We start from the raw sequence: 12,201 nt of genomic DNA on the forward strand, positions 1-12,201 counted from the left end.
ATATATGTAATTATATTTATCTTATATTTGCTACTGTACACTTACATTACATGGTAAAATTTTTTATTTTTTTAACAGATTTTTGTGTTTTTTTTATTTAAAGTTTATTATTAAATTTATTAAATACTAAACATATTTTGTCTCGTTATGCATAAGAATTATAGCCTACATTGTAAAATAAATTTCCATGCAAAAAAAATGTAATGCTTTTTGCATGGAAATTTGGACAGAATTAGAACGCTAGGGAGGTTAATGGAGTTCTATCAAGGGTTGCCTTTGGCAGCCTTCAATTCCTTCAGGTAATTGATTAGTTTTTGGGTAATGTCAGAGCTGGCTTCCTGCCACTCAAATTTTACAGTGTTCTCCCCAGCCCCTTTTATCCGGGTGCATCAAACAGCAGTTTCTGTGTATTTTTGGGTCACAATACAGAGCTGCCACCTGCCTAAAGCTTCTTTCCACCCAGCTTAAAAAATGTCTGAGAAGAATACTGCATTACTTATTACCCATCGCTATGATAGGCAGCCTTGCTGGTCAGTAGGAATATGCAAGTTAGGAAGGGGTAGACTCAAAAGCCTGATATTCAGTAGTGTTGGGAAGATATTCTCTTGTAGTTATTCCCAGGCACCTCTAGATGCCTGAAATTTATGCCTGCATTAATTTTCCCCATTCTTTTTTTTACTTTTTTTTTACAGAATCTCCTAAGAGTTTAAACACCTACAAGTATTTACTTCATAATATTCAGATTTATAAATTTTTGTTTATTTATTTTTACAAAATCCAAACATAAAAAAAGGATTGTGCTCACTGTTTTCTCTCTTCTGCCTCAGCTGTTGGTTGCAAGGATAAAAGGAGCCTATACAAGTGCTAAGATCACTAGGAATATTGAGTTAAAAGACACTCTGATTCTGACAACTGGTGACATTGGAAGGTATGTAAAGATTTACTGTAAATCTGTTGTGGAACAGTAAATAAAATGAGTTTGGGGGTAAATGGTATGATATTGTGTAGTCTTTCGTATTCTATTCTGTATGATAATGCAGATTAAACAAATGCAGAGGCTGCCTTCAGGCAGTACCATACATCAGGAGGGATCAATTAAGAAATGTTCACTGAACCTTTCAAAAAGATTCTGATGTTTCTAATATTCTCTTGCTTCTATTTTGTGTGGAAATGTACAATATTAACTTTTTATTTTGTGGTTTGCAGAGCAGCAAAAGGAAACCTGGTATCGTTTGCTTTACTACACTTGTTACATTGCCTGCTCTCCAAATCCCCATCTGTGGCTGGTGCTTCTCACACAGAAATCCGATCACTGGCAGCAGCTAAGTCAGTCCGGTTGCAGGACTTTTTCAGCCAGTATAAAAAAGCGGTTTGCAAAGTGAGTTATTTAGTATTTAAAGTATTAGTATTGCACAGACTGACATTCTTTTTTAAAAGTCTTTTTTTAATAAATGAGGTATTCTGCACACCTCCAAAAATATTAACACAGTTAGTAAAGAGTGGAAGATAATCTCATTATTGAGTCCTTTTATATGTCTGTTTGATATGCTTTTCAGTTTCTTGTGGAATCGCTGCATTCGCAAACTCTTCTCAACAGCACACCAGGGAGTAGTAATAGTGAGACTCAGAAGCAAGAGGCAGCTCGGCACAGGGAAGCAGCTCTTGATGTCTTGTCTGAAATAGCCAATGTATTTGATTTCCCTGACCTGAACAGATTTTTAACCGTAAGTCTTTTCTCTTTTTGCTGGCATTGTGTTCTACCAGTATAGTGGAATATTTATTTAATCGCTAATGTATTTTTTATTTGTGCAGAAAACATTACAACTTTTGCTTCCATATCTGGCGGCCAAAGCCAGCCAAGCAGCTTCTGCTTTGATCAGAACGATTGCCAAACAGCTGAATGTAAACCGCAGAGAGATCTTGATTAATAACTTCAAATACATCTTTTCTCACCTTGTCTGCTCATGCACAAAGGATGAGCTTGAGAAGTCACTTCACTATCTAAAGGTATGTATGTAACTAGTAAGTATAGAGCTAAAGGAAGCAAAGGTATTCGCTGGGTCAACACTTTTACTATTTTTCATGCTTACTTGTTGGTTTAGGTAAATACACCCAATTGTGTGTTCAAGAAAAGTTCCATTGTATTGTTCTGAAATGAAGAGCTGTTTAAATATAACTGATAAATATAGTCATTTAATATACCTAATCTACTTTAATTTCAGTGGTGGGGCTACATAATTCCAGTGCAAGACTTATCAAAATTTTCATGTTTTTTGTCTTTGTCCAGTTAGGGTGGTATATATTCCTGATCAGTAGCGCAACTGACATCCACTTAATGTAGGTGTCTCTTTACATACATGTTGTTTAGCTTGTGTTTTTTTCTTGACAACAGAATGAGACAGAGATTGAACTGGGCAGCTTATTAAGACAAGATTACCAGGGTCTACACAATGAGCTGCTTCTGCGTCTTGGTGAGCACTATCAACAGGTCTTTAATGGACTGTCTATTTTGGCATCTTTTGCTTCAAATGATGATCCTTACCAAGGACCTAGAAACATCACCAAACCAGAAATAATGGTAAGACTGGGTACAGTCATTGGTGCTACTAGACTTAGAATTTCATATGTATATTTTTTACATTTTTACATATTTCTTACCCTTCAGGCTGATTACCTCCAGCCCAAGTTATTGGGAATTCTTGCTTTCTTCAATATGCACTTGCTGAGTTCCAGTATTGGCATTGAAGACAAAAAGATGGTAAGTTTACACTGAATGATTGTAAATTCCTAATAAACTTGCTTATACATTTCATGGGATGTGGATATTCCTTACTGAGTGTATATACCATTGATACCATATATTGGAAATTTGAAATATATGTGCACCAGTGTTTTTTTTATCAAAAGTAAAAACGCACACTATCCGTTATTACAGAAACTAGGCCTACTAATGTTGTGCATACCCAATCATCTCATTGTAATATTGTATATGTCATAGCTATACGTGTTTCAGTTTGGATGGTATATACACAGCATATTTTGACTAGACAGTTCATAGTGTTACTTGTTGGTATTGGGCCTAAATCATTGGGCATTAAAGCTATTCTCTACAAAGCCAAAACGGCCTCTTCTAAGTAAAAAGTGAAAAATCATTATGAACATTTTCTTTATAATACTATGCCAGTGCTTACCCATTCACTCTTCATCTTAAGTTAAAGATTGACCCTGAAGAAACCAAACATAAATGTAATATTTATATATATATATATATATGGCATTGTTTCATAAATAACACACACTATTAAAAACAATAACATTTGCGTAACTTTTACTTAACTGATCATGGAGTACAGGTTACATCTATTCTCATCAGGAGGACTATGCCTTCAGACTTCACATAATGCAGACAATTAAGTTTAATGATCAGGTCTTTCTGCCCTCATACCAAAATACATTTAAGCCTTGCTCTTAAGAGTGTTAACAGTCATAACTGTATTTTCCTGGTAATATATTGTTTTATTACTATTTTTCTAACTAGTTTTGTTAAAAAAACATTTGAAAAAAAGTAAATGCACCATAATTTTATTTGTTAATAATTTTGCATTGTTTTGAACCAAATTCATATTTTAGTAATATTCTAAATAGGAAAATTTAAAAAAATATAAAAGAATAAATACTTTTTGTCTAAATTAATATTTTTAATTTTTAGGCTTTAAACAGTTTGGTTTCTCTGATAAAACTTTTGGGCCCCAAACATGTCAGCTCTGTACGAGTGAAGATGATGACTACATTAAGGACTGGACTTCGCTATAAAGAGGAATTTCCAGAGCTTTGTTGCCGGTACTTTGCAAATTTTATTGATATTATGTATTCTATAAATCAAATAAATAATTTTACAGCTTTATCTTTTCTGTGTTTTTGATTCAGAGCTTGGGACTTATTTGTTCGATGCCTGGATCAAGCATACCTTGGATCCCTTCTCAGTCATGTAATAGTTGCCTTGCTGCCTCTGTTAAACATACAACCAAAGGAAACAGTTGCTGTGTTCCATTATCTCATAGTAGAGAACAGGTAGGTTAAAAACAGCCATATTGTTATGTGACGAATTAATGCAAATTGTCGTGTGTGTAGCCTTTGAAGGGTATGTGAACCTGGATATGCATAACATGCAACCTCCAAACAAAACTTTATTCATTTTCACAAAAAAATGTTTATATCCGTAAAATAATTTTAAGCTTGTGTTTATCACATGTACATTTTGTGGAATATCGTTAATATTGTTTTATAATTTGATAGAGATGCTGTCCAAGATTTTCTTCATGAAATATATTTCCTGCCGGATCACCCGGAGCTGAAGCAAATCCAGAAAGTTCTTCAGGAATACAGAAAAGTAAGTTCTATTATTATAAAAGTAGAACCTGCTTGTGTACAGCTGTAAAACTTTACTTTGCTGCTTAGAGTAACATTTGAATTAACGCTTCCGGGTCTTTTTTCTTTCTTATCTCCAGGAAACAACCAAAAGCACAGACTTGCAGACAGCAATACAGTTATCTATAAAGGCCATTCAGCATGAGAATGTTGATGTCCGTATTCATGCTCTTACCAGTTTAAAGGAGACACTTTATAAAAATCAGGTAACCTGTTTTGTGTTCACTGAAGTTGTCCTTGCTTTCAAATATTACTAAAAAACATATTTTAGCCTTTTCCTATAAAAAAAAAGAAAAACTCTACTATAAAGATTTCCTGTGACTTTCTTAAGCTGAGTACACACGTCCAATGGTTCTCAGCCGATAATCCACTCAGGGCCCATATCGGGCGAAAATCTGGTGTGTGTACAGCGCTCGTCGTCCATTGTCCGAACGACCGTTCTGGCAGATTCATGGATGATGGATGACCAACGATCCTAATGCAAGGGAAGGGGGAGAGCGCCCAGCAGGGTGCCGCTCCCTTGTTTTCCCCCTCCCCTCTCCATAGAGCAGAACGGTGCTTTAAGTACAATACTGGTTCATGCATCGTGCAGTTCGTAGTCGTTGGAAAGGATTGTGAAAGATCCTTTCCAAAGACAATTATTGCACGTGTGTATGTAGCTGAAGTCCCAGCAAATACAAGTGTCAAGGATTACAATAGTCCTATCACTTTGCAGTGTTTGGAAGCCTAAACAGATTTGCACTGATATTGTTTATAAGGCTCCTCAATCGTACTGGCAAACGTTTACAGTAACTTTCTAGTATTAAATCTGTACTGTATTTAAAGTGTTGCGTGAGTTCATTAGGACACGATAGGCATTATTGAACATATGCCACCAGCTATTCCATGAAAATGTGACTGGTGTTAATGTTTACATCTTCTTTTCCTCTCTTAATAATTTCAGGAAAAACTATTGCAGTATGCAACAGACAGTGAAACTGTGGAGCCAGTTGTTTCCCAGCTGGTAACTGTACTGTTAATTGGGTGCCAGGATGCCAGTCCCCAGGCAAGACTACTGTGTGGTGAATGCCTCGGACAGCTGGGTGCAATTGATCCTGGAAGACTGGATTTTTCAGCTAGTGATACACAAGGAAAAGGTTCTACTTTTGTTGTAAGTATACTATCCAAGAAAGTCCCTTAATTTACTGTTAACTGGTTTTATTATTATGCTTGCCGTTTTGTGTCTGTCTGTCATTTGCAACCCCTGTTTAATGTACAGTGCTGAGTAATATGTTGGCGCTATATAAATCCTGTTTAATATTAATAATAACTATTAAAAGTCCTTTGTTAAAAGTCATGAGTTTGCTCTCAGAGTTTGAACCCAATTGAGAGACAGTTTTGTTCAGGAAAAAATGCTTTTCTTAGCTCGGAATAGCGTATTGACTATTTGTGAGCAGCAGCAGTTCCAGGACAATACTGCCTATTTAATTATATCCTGCTTATTAACCCCCCTAGCAGTAATCCCGAGTCACACTCTGGGTAGCTTCAACCTAAAAAAAAACCATTTGCCTTGCTCCGTTGTCATCCCCTGTCGTCCTGCTGGCCTCCGCAGGACCTGAGGACACGTCCTGCTCCTCCGATCTCTAGAGGCGCAATGCAGAGATGATCGCCGGGGTTTCCCGGTGACGTCAGTGCGGGCGGGCGGATCAGCGGGAAATGTAAATAATTTTGTATTGGACTCAATATAAAATATATAAAATAGCTGTATTGAGTCCAATACAAAGAAGTTCATATAATATGTAGTACTGTACACTGGAAATTGAACGAAATTAGAGCGCTAGGGAGGTTATTGATAGAAGGATGTGTATAAGTAGGTAGGGACATTAGATTGTGAGCTCCTTTGAAGGACAGTTGGTGACACGACTAATATGATGGCGCTATATAAATACTGTGTATTAATAATAATAATAATAATAATAATAATATGAGTGGGGACAAACCAGGAGTTCCAAATCAAAGATTCACCACTACAGGCTGCCTGCAAAGAAATACAGAGAGGCAAATACAAGATTATCCAGGAAAGGCAGAAGCAGAGACCAGTCATTATTACAAGAAACAAATGCATAGAGTAATATACAGAATTTGTTTTATGATTTTATCCACCCCCCCCCCCCCCCCCAAAAAAATAAAAAAATGTAGTTAGGTTAATCGGCTTTCCTTCAAAATTGTTTAGACTACGTTATGACATGACTGTGAACCCATGACATGATTGTGAACCCCTTTAAGGGACAGCTAGTGATATTACTATGGACTTTGTAAAGCTCTGCATAAAATATGCGCTATATAAATACTGGCTAATAATAATAATAATAATAAAATGATGGATCACATCACAGTCTTAGAAACTTTTTTCAAAGATTCAAAGAAAAATACACATGGCTCTTGTATTTAAATCACAGAAAGAAAAGGTATAGCGTTTTAAGTTTATAGATAACTGTAATCATTTTAGAAAACTATTTACTGTTCTTAAACTCATCCAAAACTTAAAAAAATTGCAATATTTTGAATCTCTATGTTGAATAATAAGCATCTTTTCTTTTGTTCTTTTTTTTTTTTTTTTTTTAGACTGGAGTTGAAGATCCTAATTTTGCTTATGAGCTACTTATAGAGTTGACCAGAGCATTTTTGGCTTATGCTGATAATGTCCATGCTCAGGATTCTGCTGCTTATGCTATTCAGGTGAAGATCCTTGCTCATGATAAATATTCTCTGTGTAAAAGTGTGTGCATTTCATTTTTCATCCTAATACATGGTAAACCTGTAATTTACAGCCACCCTTGTTGTTGCATGCCTTGTTTTGAGTTTACATTGTATGCTGGCTGTTAATTTTCTTTTTCATTTTATAAAGCAGAAGAATTGAATCTCTCAATCAGAATGAATGATAAAATACTTACTGTATAAGCCGAGGTACCTATTTTTACCTTGGAAAACTGGAAAAATTGATTGACTTGAGTATCGGCCGAGGGTGGGAAATGCTGCAGCTACTTCAAAATTCAAAATAAATATCAATAAAACTACAATAATTGAGGGATCAGTGGGGTTATATGTGTTTAAATATTTATTTCAATTTTATTTCAAAGAAAAACAGTAATCTAGCCTAATAGGGTCAACAAAAACAATATGGTATCAACAATGATACCTTAGGAGTACTACCCCCTTAGCTCAATTAAGCCACCAAGCTAAAACACGAAGGAAAAAGTGTCTGTAAGTGTGTGCCTTTATTATAAGCAATGTGACTCCTCCATTGTTCCTGCTGGAATGAACTCTGATCTCTCCACACCGCTCTGTCTGCACAGAAGTGGTTACTGTTACGGGTTGGAACAGAGTAGGGCGTGGTGCGGTTGTTAAGGGAGTTTCTGCCTTGCTGTCAGTGTAGTGAAAGTCGGCTTGTAATACACAGCTGGCCTGTTTCTCGCCATTCTATTGGTGGGAAACCGGGATATGGAGTCACACTGCGACTCCTTATCCCAGCATACTTTGCCGTCAGGTGATGTCACTGGGGATCGCAGATGAAGCCGCCATCCTCCTGGGCAGATGAACCGCAGATGAAGCCGCCAGCCTCCTGGGAATGAGCAGATGGACTGCAGATGAAGCCGCCACCCCCCTACCAGCACAGTGAGCCGCCGAAATCCCGGGGAGCCGCAACCTGACTGGAATATAAGCCGAGGGTGAGTTTTTAAGCACATTTTGGGTGCTGAAAAACTCGGCCTATACTCCAGTATATCCAATATCGCTGCTTTTTATTGAATGTTTTTTTAAGGCTGTTGTTGACCATCTGATCTCAGTTTATGCCCTGCCTGCAGTAGGGTGAAAACCTAAAATTTTTGCTCATCCTGCATATATGAAGTATTGCTCTACTGGCTCTTCCTGCTTTAGACATCATTAGCTTTTAAATGGTTTGATTGCACTATAGCTATGATTTTTAGCGATGATTTTGTGCTATTACAGGAATTGTTATCCATTTATGAATGCAAGGAAGGAAGACTTGATTGTCCAGGACGGAGGCTTTGGAGAAGATTTCCAGAACATGTTCAGGAGATATTGGAACCCCATCTTAATACAAGGTATAAATCATCTTGTCTTTGGTCTTTAGTTTCTTTAGGTCTTTAGTTTAGTAAGTTGAATTTGCGCCACAATGTAAAAGGGTGATTTCTCAAGTCTCTTAACACAAGGATAAAGACCAATTTTTTTTTTATTTTTTATAAAACTCGGACTCAGCTAAGGTTTAAAGTCTCTTTTTTTACTAGAGGAACCTGAGCATTAGCCGAATGATTTACGCTTAAAGTCTGCTTATGTGACAGTCCCTTCTCTAAATACAAAACACCCGAGGAAAACAGAAAGAAACATAACAATTTTTGACTGGCTCACCTAGGTGACAATGACATTGGTTTTCAAATGTGAAATTGTCTATCTGCAGGATATGAGATTATCAACTATTACAATAAGTTCAGCATCCTAAAGTGAGGCACTGTGACATCAGCAAATCTTACAATAAAACACATTTGTAAACTGACCCTGATGACAGTTGTATACTTTTTAATTGTAGATATTGAACCTGTCTGCTGATTAATTCTTTTTCTTTTTTTTTCCATTAGATATAAGAGTTCTCGTAAGGCAATTAACTGGACTAAAATAAAGAAACCTATTTATCTAAGTAAACTAGGTGATAACTTTGCTGACTGGTCTGCTTGTTGGGCTGGATACTTGATAACTAAGGTAAGACAGAGTTGAATTGGACGCTATATCTTTCAAGAGAGCTCTTTCTACGAGGGGGTGCTGAGAAGTTCCTGGCTTTGCCCATAAAGAACTGAGCCAGAGTTATGAAATAACAGATTTATTCAACATATTCCCCCTCTGTTACTGCTTTTGGCTGTCTGTTACTGCTTTTGCATCTAGTCCGTAAGTACGTTGTACACAGGACTCCTATAAGCGAGGGACTCTCTCAAATCCCGTGCTAATGGCTCTGCCCCCCACCAGGAATGCCCCTGAAAGGAAATCCCTCCCCTCCGCAATGTATACAGAGGAGAGGGAAGGTCCGCTTACCCCGGTGGCAGAAGTGTTAATGCTGACCGTGGTAAATAGGCAAGGGAGCCACAACAAGGAGGCTCAAGAGCCACATGCAACTCTGGGTCGGATCGGCTGGATCGGCACGAGTGGGAATCGGCTGGCAGAGGGTGCTTTTCTGTAGGGACCATGCACCTGACTTGAGTATAAGCCGAGGGCGACTTTTTCAGCACATTTTGGGTGCTGAAAAAGTCCGCTTATACTTGGGTATATACGGTAAATTATTTCAGTTAGTCCAGACTCCTCTCAGATTTCCCTGCGCTCCCTTGCAGAAAAGACCTCTGCTCATTTTGTGGAAGCAGTGGATTCAAGATGTTTGCTGATTTGCTTTAGATGTGACTCAGTGGGGAGTGAGAGGCCGCTGCTTCCATACAGAGAGAAAGTATCTGTCTGCAACCAAGCACTGGGGGAAAGGTGTGGGCACAATTTAACTACCCAAAATAGTAAGACCTTACTACCATGTAATGAAGACCCCATGGTTCTATGTTATGCCGAGTATTATGTATTTACCTACTTTGTTTTATAAAAGTTGAATTAGGCTTTAACTTGTAGTAAGATTACCATGTGTTCCTACTTTTGTAGGTTTTTCTGCAAAGTGGGCTTGAAGTTTACTACAAACCTGAAGCTTTATAAAATGTACACTGTCACTCCATTCCAGTGTTTTTTACATTGGTTTATTGTCTAAGCTTATTTTATTTATGTTCTACAGGTCAGGCATGAACTTGCAAGGAGGGTCTTTAGCTGCTGCAGTATAATGATGAAACATGACTTCAAAGTGACAATATATCTTTTACCACATATTCTGGTTTATGCATTGCTGGGGTGTACTAAAGAAGATCACCAAGAGGTAATACTCCAGGGATTTTATTACAAGTATTTATTACTTAAGCAGAATGTTTGACTTCTTTTCTAGTCTCTAGTTATGTAACTTGTAAAATTCACATTTTGCAACTTAAAATTAGATATATTTTCAGTTATTGCATATACATTATACAATTTGTTTCAGATTCATGCTGAGATTATGGCAGTGTTAAAACATGAAGATCCTTGGGCTCGAAGATTGCAGGACAACGCCTCTGATCTGAGTCAGCTCAGCACTCAAACAGTGTTCTCAATGCTAGATCACCTGACTCAGTGGTCAAGAGAAAAATTTCAAGCACTTCAGGCTGAGCCCAGTACTAAATCTGGAGGACGTGGAGAAGCTAGGGGTTAGTGTTTATCTGTTTCCTACAGGTGTTCTAAGCATAGAAAGGCTGCTGTATTCAGTCATAGAAATATAGGAAGACAACTAGTAAAATATGTTTATATTGTATTTGATTCCTTCTTAAGTAACTTTTCATACATAAAAATAGGGGTTGTTACTAAAGATAACTGTATTTCCAATTTTAAGTGAGAATGCAAGCAGGACAGAGCCACGTGGCAAAATGTATTTTTTTTTTATACGTTTCTGTAACACTGTAAAGGAGTGAAAAAAAGAAAAAAAATCCTGTCATTTTTAATGAGTTTTTTATTTTAGGTTTTACCACAAGGCAGAAGGTTATAAATGGTGAACAAAGGTTTACATTTCAGACTAGATTTTACTACTGTGGCTTAAAGTGGACCTATCACCAGAATTTTTACTTTACATAAAAGGATAGACAATGGAGGAAGATGGGGGTTAGTAGTAAAGTAGTGCTAAGTACAGTGAGGGAAATAAGTATTTTATCCCCTGCTTATTTTGTTTCTTTGTTACTTTGACAAAGAAATGACCAGTCTATAATTGTAATGGTAGGTTTATTGTAGGTGTGAGGGACAGAATAACAACACAAGAACCCTCAAAAACCCAGTGCTCAAAAGTCAGAGCTTGATGTGCATTGTAATGAGTGAAATAAGTATTTGATCCCCTATCAACCAGTCTGGAGACTGGCTAGGCCACTCCTAACTCCCATGAGCTTCTTCTTGAGCCACTCCTTTGTTGCCTTGGATGTGTGTTTTGGGTCATTGTGATGCTGGAATACCCATCCATAACCCATTTTCAATGTCCTGGCTGAGGGAAGGAGGTGCTCACCCAAGACTTGACAGTACATGGCCCTGTCCTTTGTTCCTTTGATGCGGTAAAGGTGTCTGTCCCCTTAGCAGAAAAACACCCCCAAAGCATAATGTGTCCACCTCCATGTTTGACGGTGGGGATCGAGTTCTTGGGGTCATAGGCAGCATTCCTCCTCCTCCAAACACGGCGAGTTGAGTTGATGCCAAGGAGCTCAAGTTTGGTCGCATCTGACCACAACACTTTTACCCAGTTCTCCTCTGGATCATTCAGATGTTCATTGGCAAACTGCAGACGAGCCTATACATGTGCTTCCTTGAGCAGGGGGGGCTTGCGGGCTCTGCAAGATTTCAGGCCTTCACGGCGCAGTGTGTTACCAATTGTGTTTTCTTGGTGACTATGGTCCCAGCTGCCCTGAGAACCTTGACCCACTGTGTAGTTCTGGACTGCTTCATCACTGTTCTCATGATCATCGCAACTCCACGAGAGGAAATCTTGCATGGAGCCCCAGACCGAGGAGATTGACAGGTATTTTGTGTTTCTTCCATTTGGGAATTATCGCACCAACTGTTGTCACCTTCTCACCAAGCTGCTTGGTGATAGTCTTGTAGCCCAGTCCAGTCTTGTGTAGGTCTACAATCTTG

The 12,201-nt window shown here is 37.9% G+C and overlaps 1 protein-coding gene across 1 annotated transcript in view; it reads left to right on the forward strand.

Moving 5' to 3' along the window:
• ATR (ATR serine/threonine kinase) overlaps nucleotides 1-12,201 on the forward strand; it is a 47,245-nt gene that overhangs the window by 14,939 nt on the left and 20,105 nt on the right. The window contains exons 12-27 of the mRNA XM_072410132.1: nucleotides 828-928; nucleotides 1,207-1,378; nucleotides 1,557-1,724; nucleotides 1,813-2,007; nucleotides 2,393-2,578; nucleotides 2,666-2,758; nucleotides 3,710-3,840; nucleotides 3,928-4,071; nucleotides 4,297-4,390; nucleotides 4,509-4,634; nucleotides 5,372-5,578; nucleotides 7,033-7,146; nucleotides 8,416-8,531; nucleotides 9,063-9,183; nucleotides 10,241-10,378; nucleotides 10,538-10,739. Coding sequence (XP_072266233.1) covers nucleotides 828-928; nucleotides 1,207-1,378; nucleotides 1,557-1,724; nucleotides 1,813-2,007; nucleotides 2,393-2,578; nucleotides 2,666-2,758; nucleotides 3,710-3,840; nucleotides 3,928-4,071; nucleotides 4,297-4,390; nucleotides 4,509-4,634; nucleotides 5,372-5,578; nucleotides 7,033-7,146; nucleotides 8,416-8,531; nucleotides 9,063-9,183; nucleotides 10,241-10,378; nucleotides 10,538-10,739 — 2,308 coding nt within the window. The remainder of the gene's footprint in view (nucleotides 1-827; nucleotides 929-1,206; nucleotides 1,379-1,556; nucleotides 1,725-1,812; nucleotides 2,008-2,392; nucleotides 2,579-2,665; nucleotides 2,759-3,709; nucleotides 3,841-3,927; nucleotides 4,072-4,296; nucleotides 4,391-4,508; nucleotides 4,635-5,371; nucleotides 5,579-7,032; nucleotides 7,147-8,415; nucleotides 8,532-9,062; nucleotides 9,184-10,240; nucleotides 10,379-10,537; nucleotides 10,740-12,201) is intronic.

Source organism: Pyxicephalus adspersus, chromosome 4 (genome assembly GCF_032062135.1).
Source record: "Pyxicephalus adspersus chromosome 4, UCB_Pads_2.0, whole genome shotgun sequence".
Lineage (NCBI taxonomy): Eukaryota > Metazoa > Chordata > Amphibia > Anura > Pyxicephalidae > Pyxicephalus > Pyxicephalus adspersus.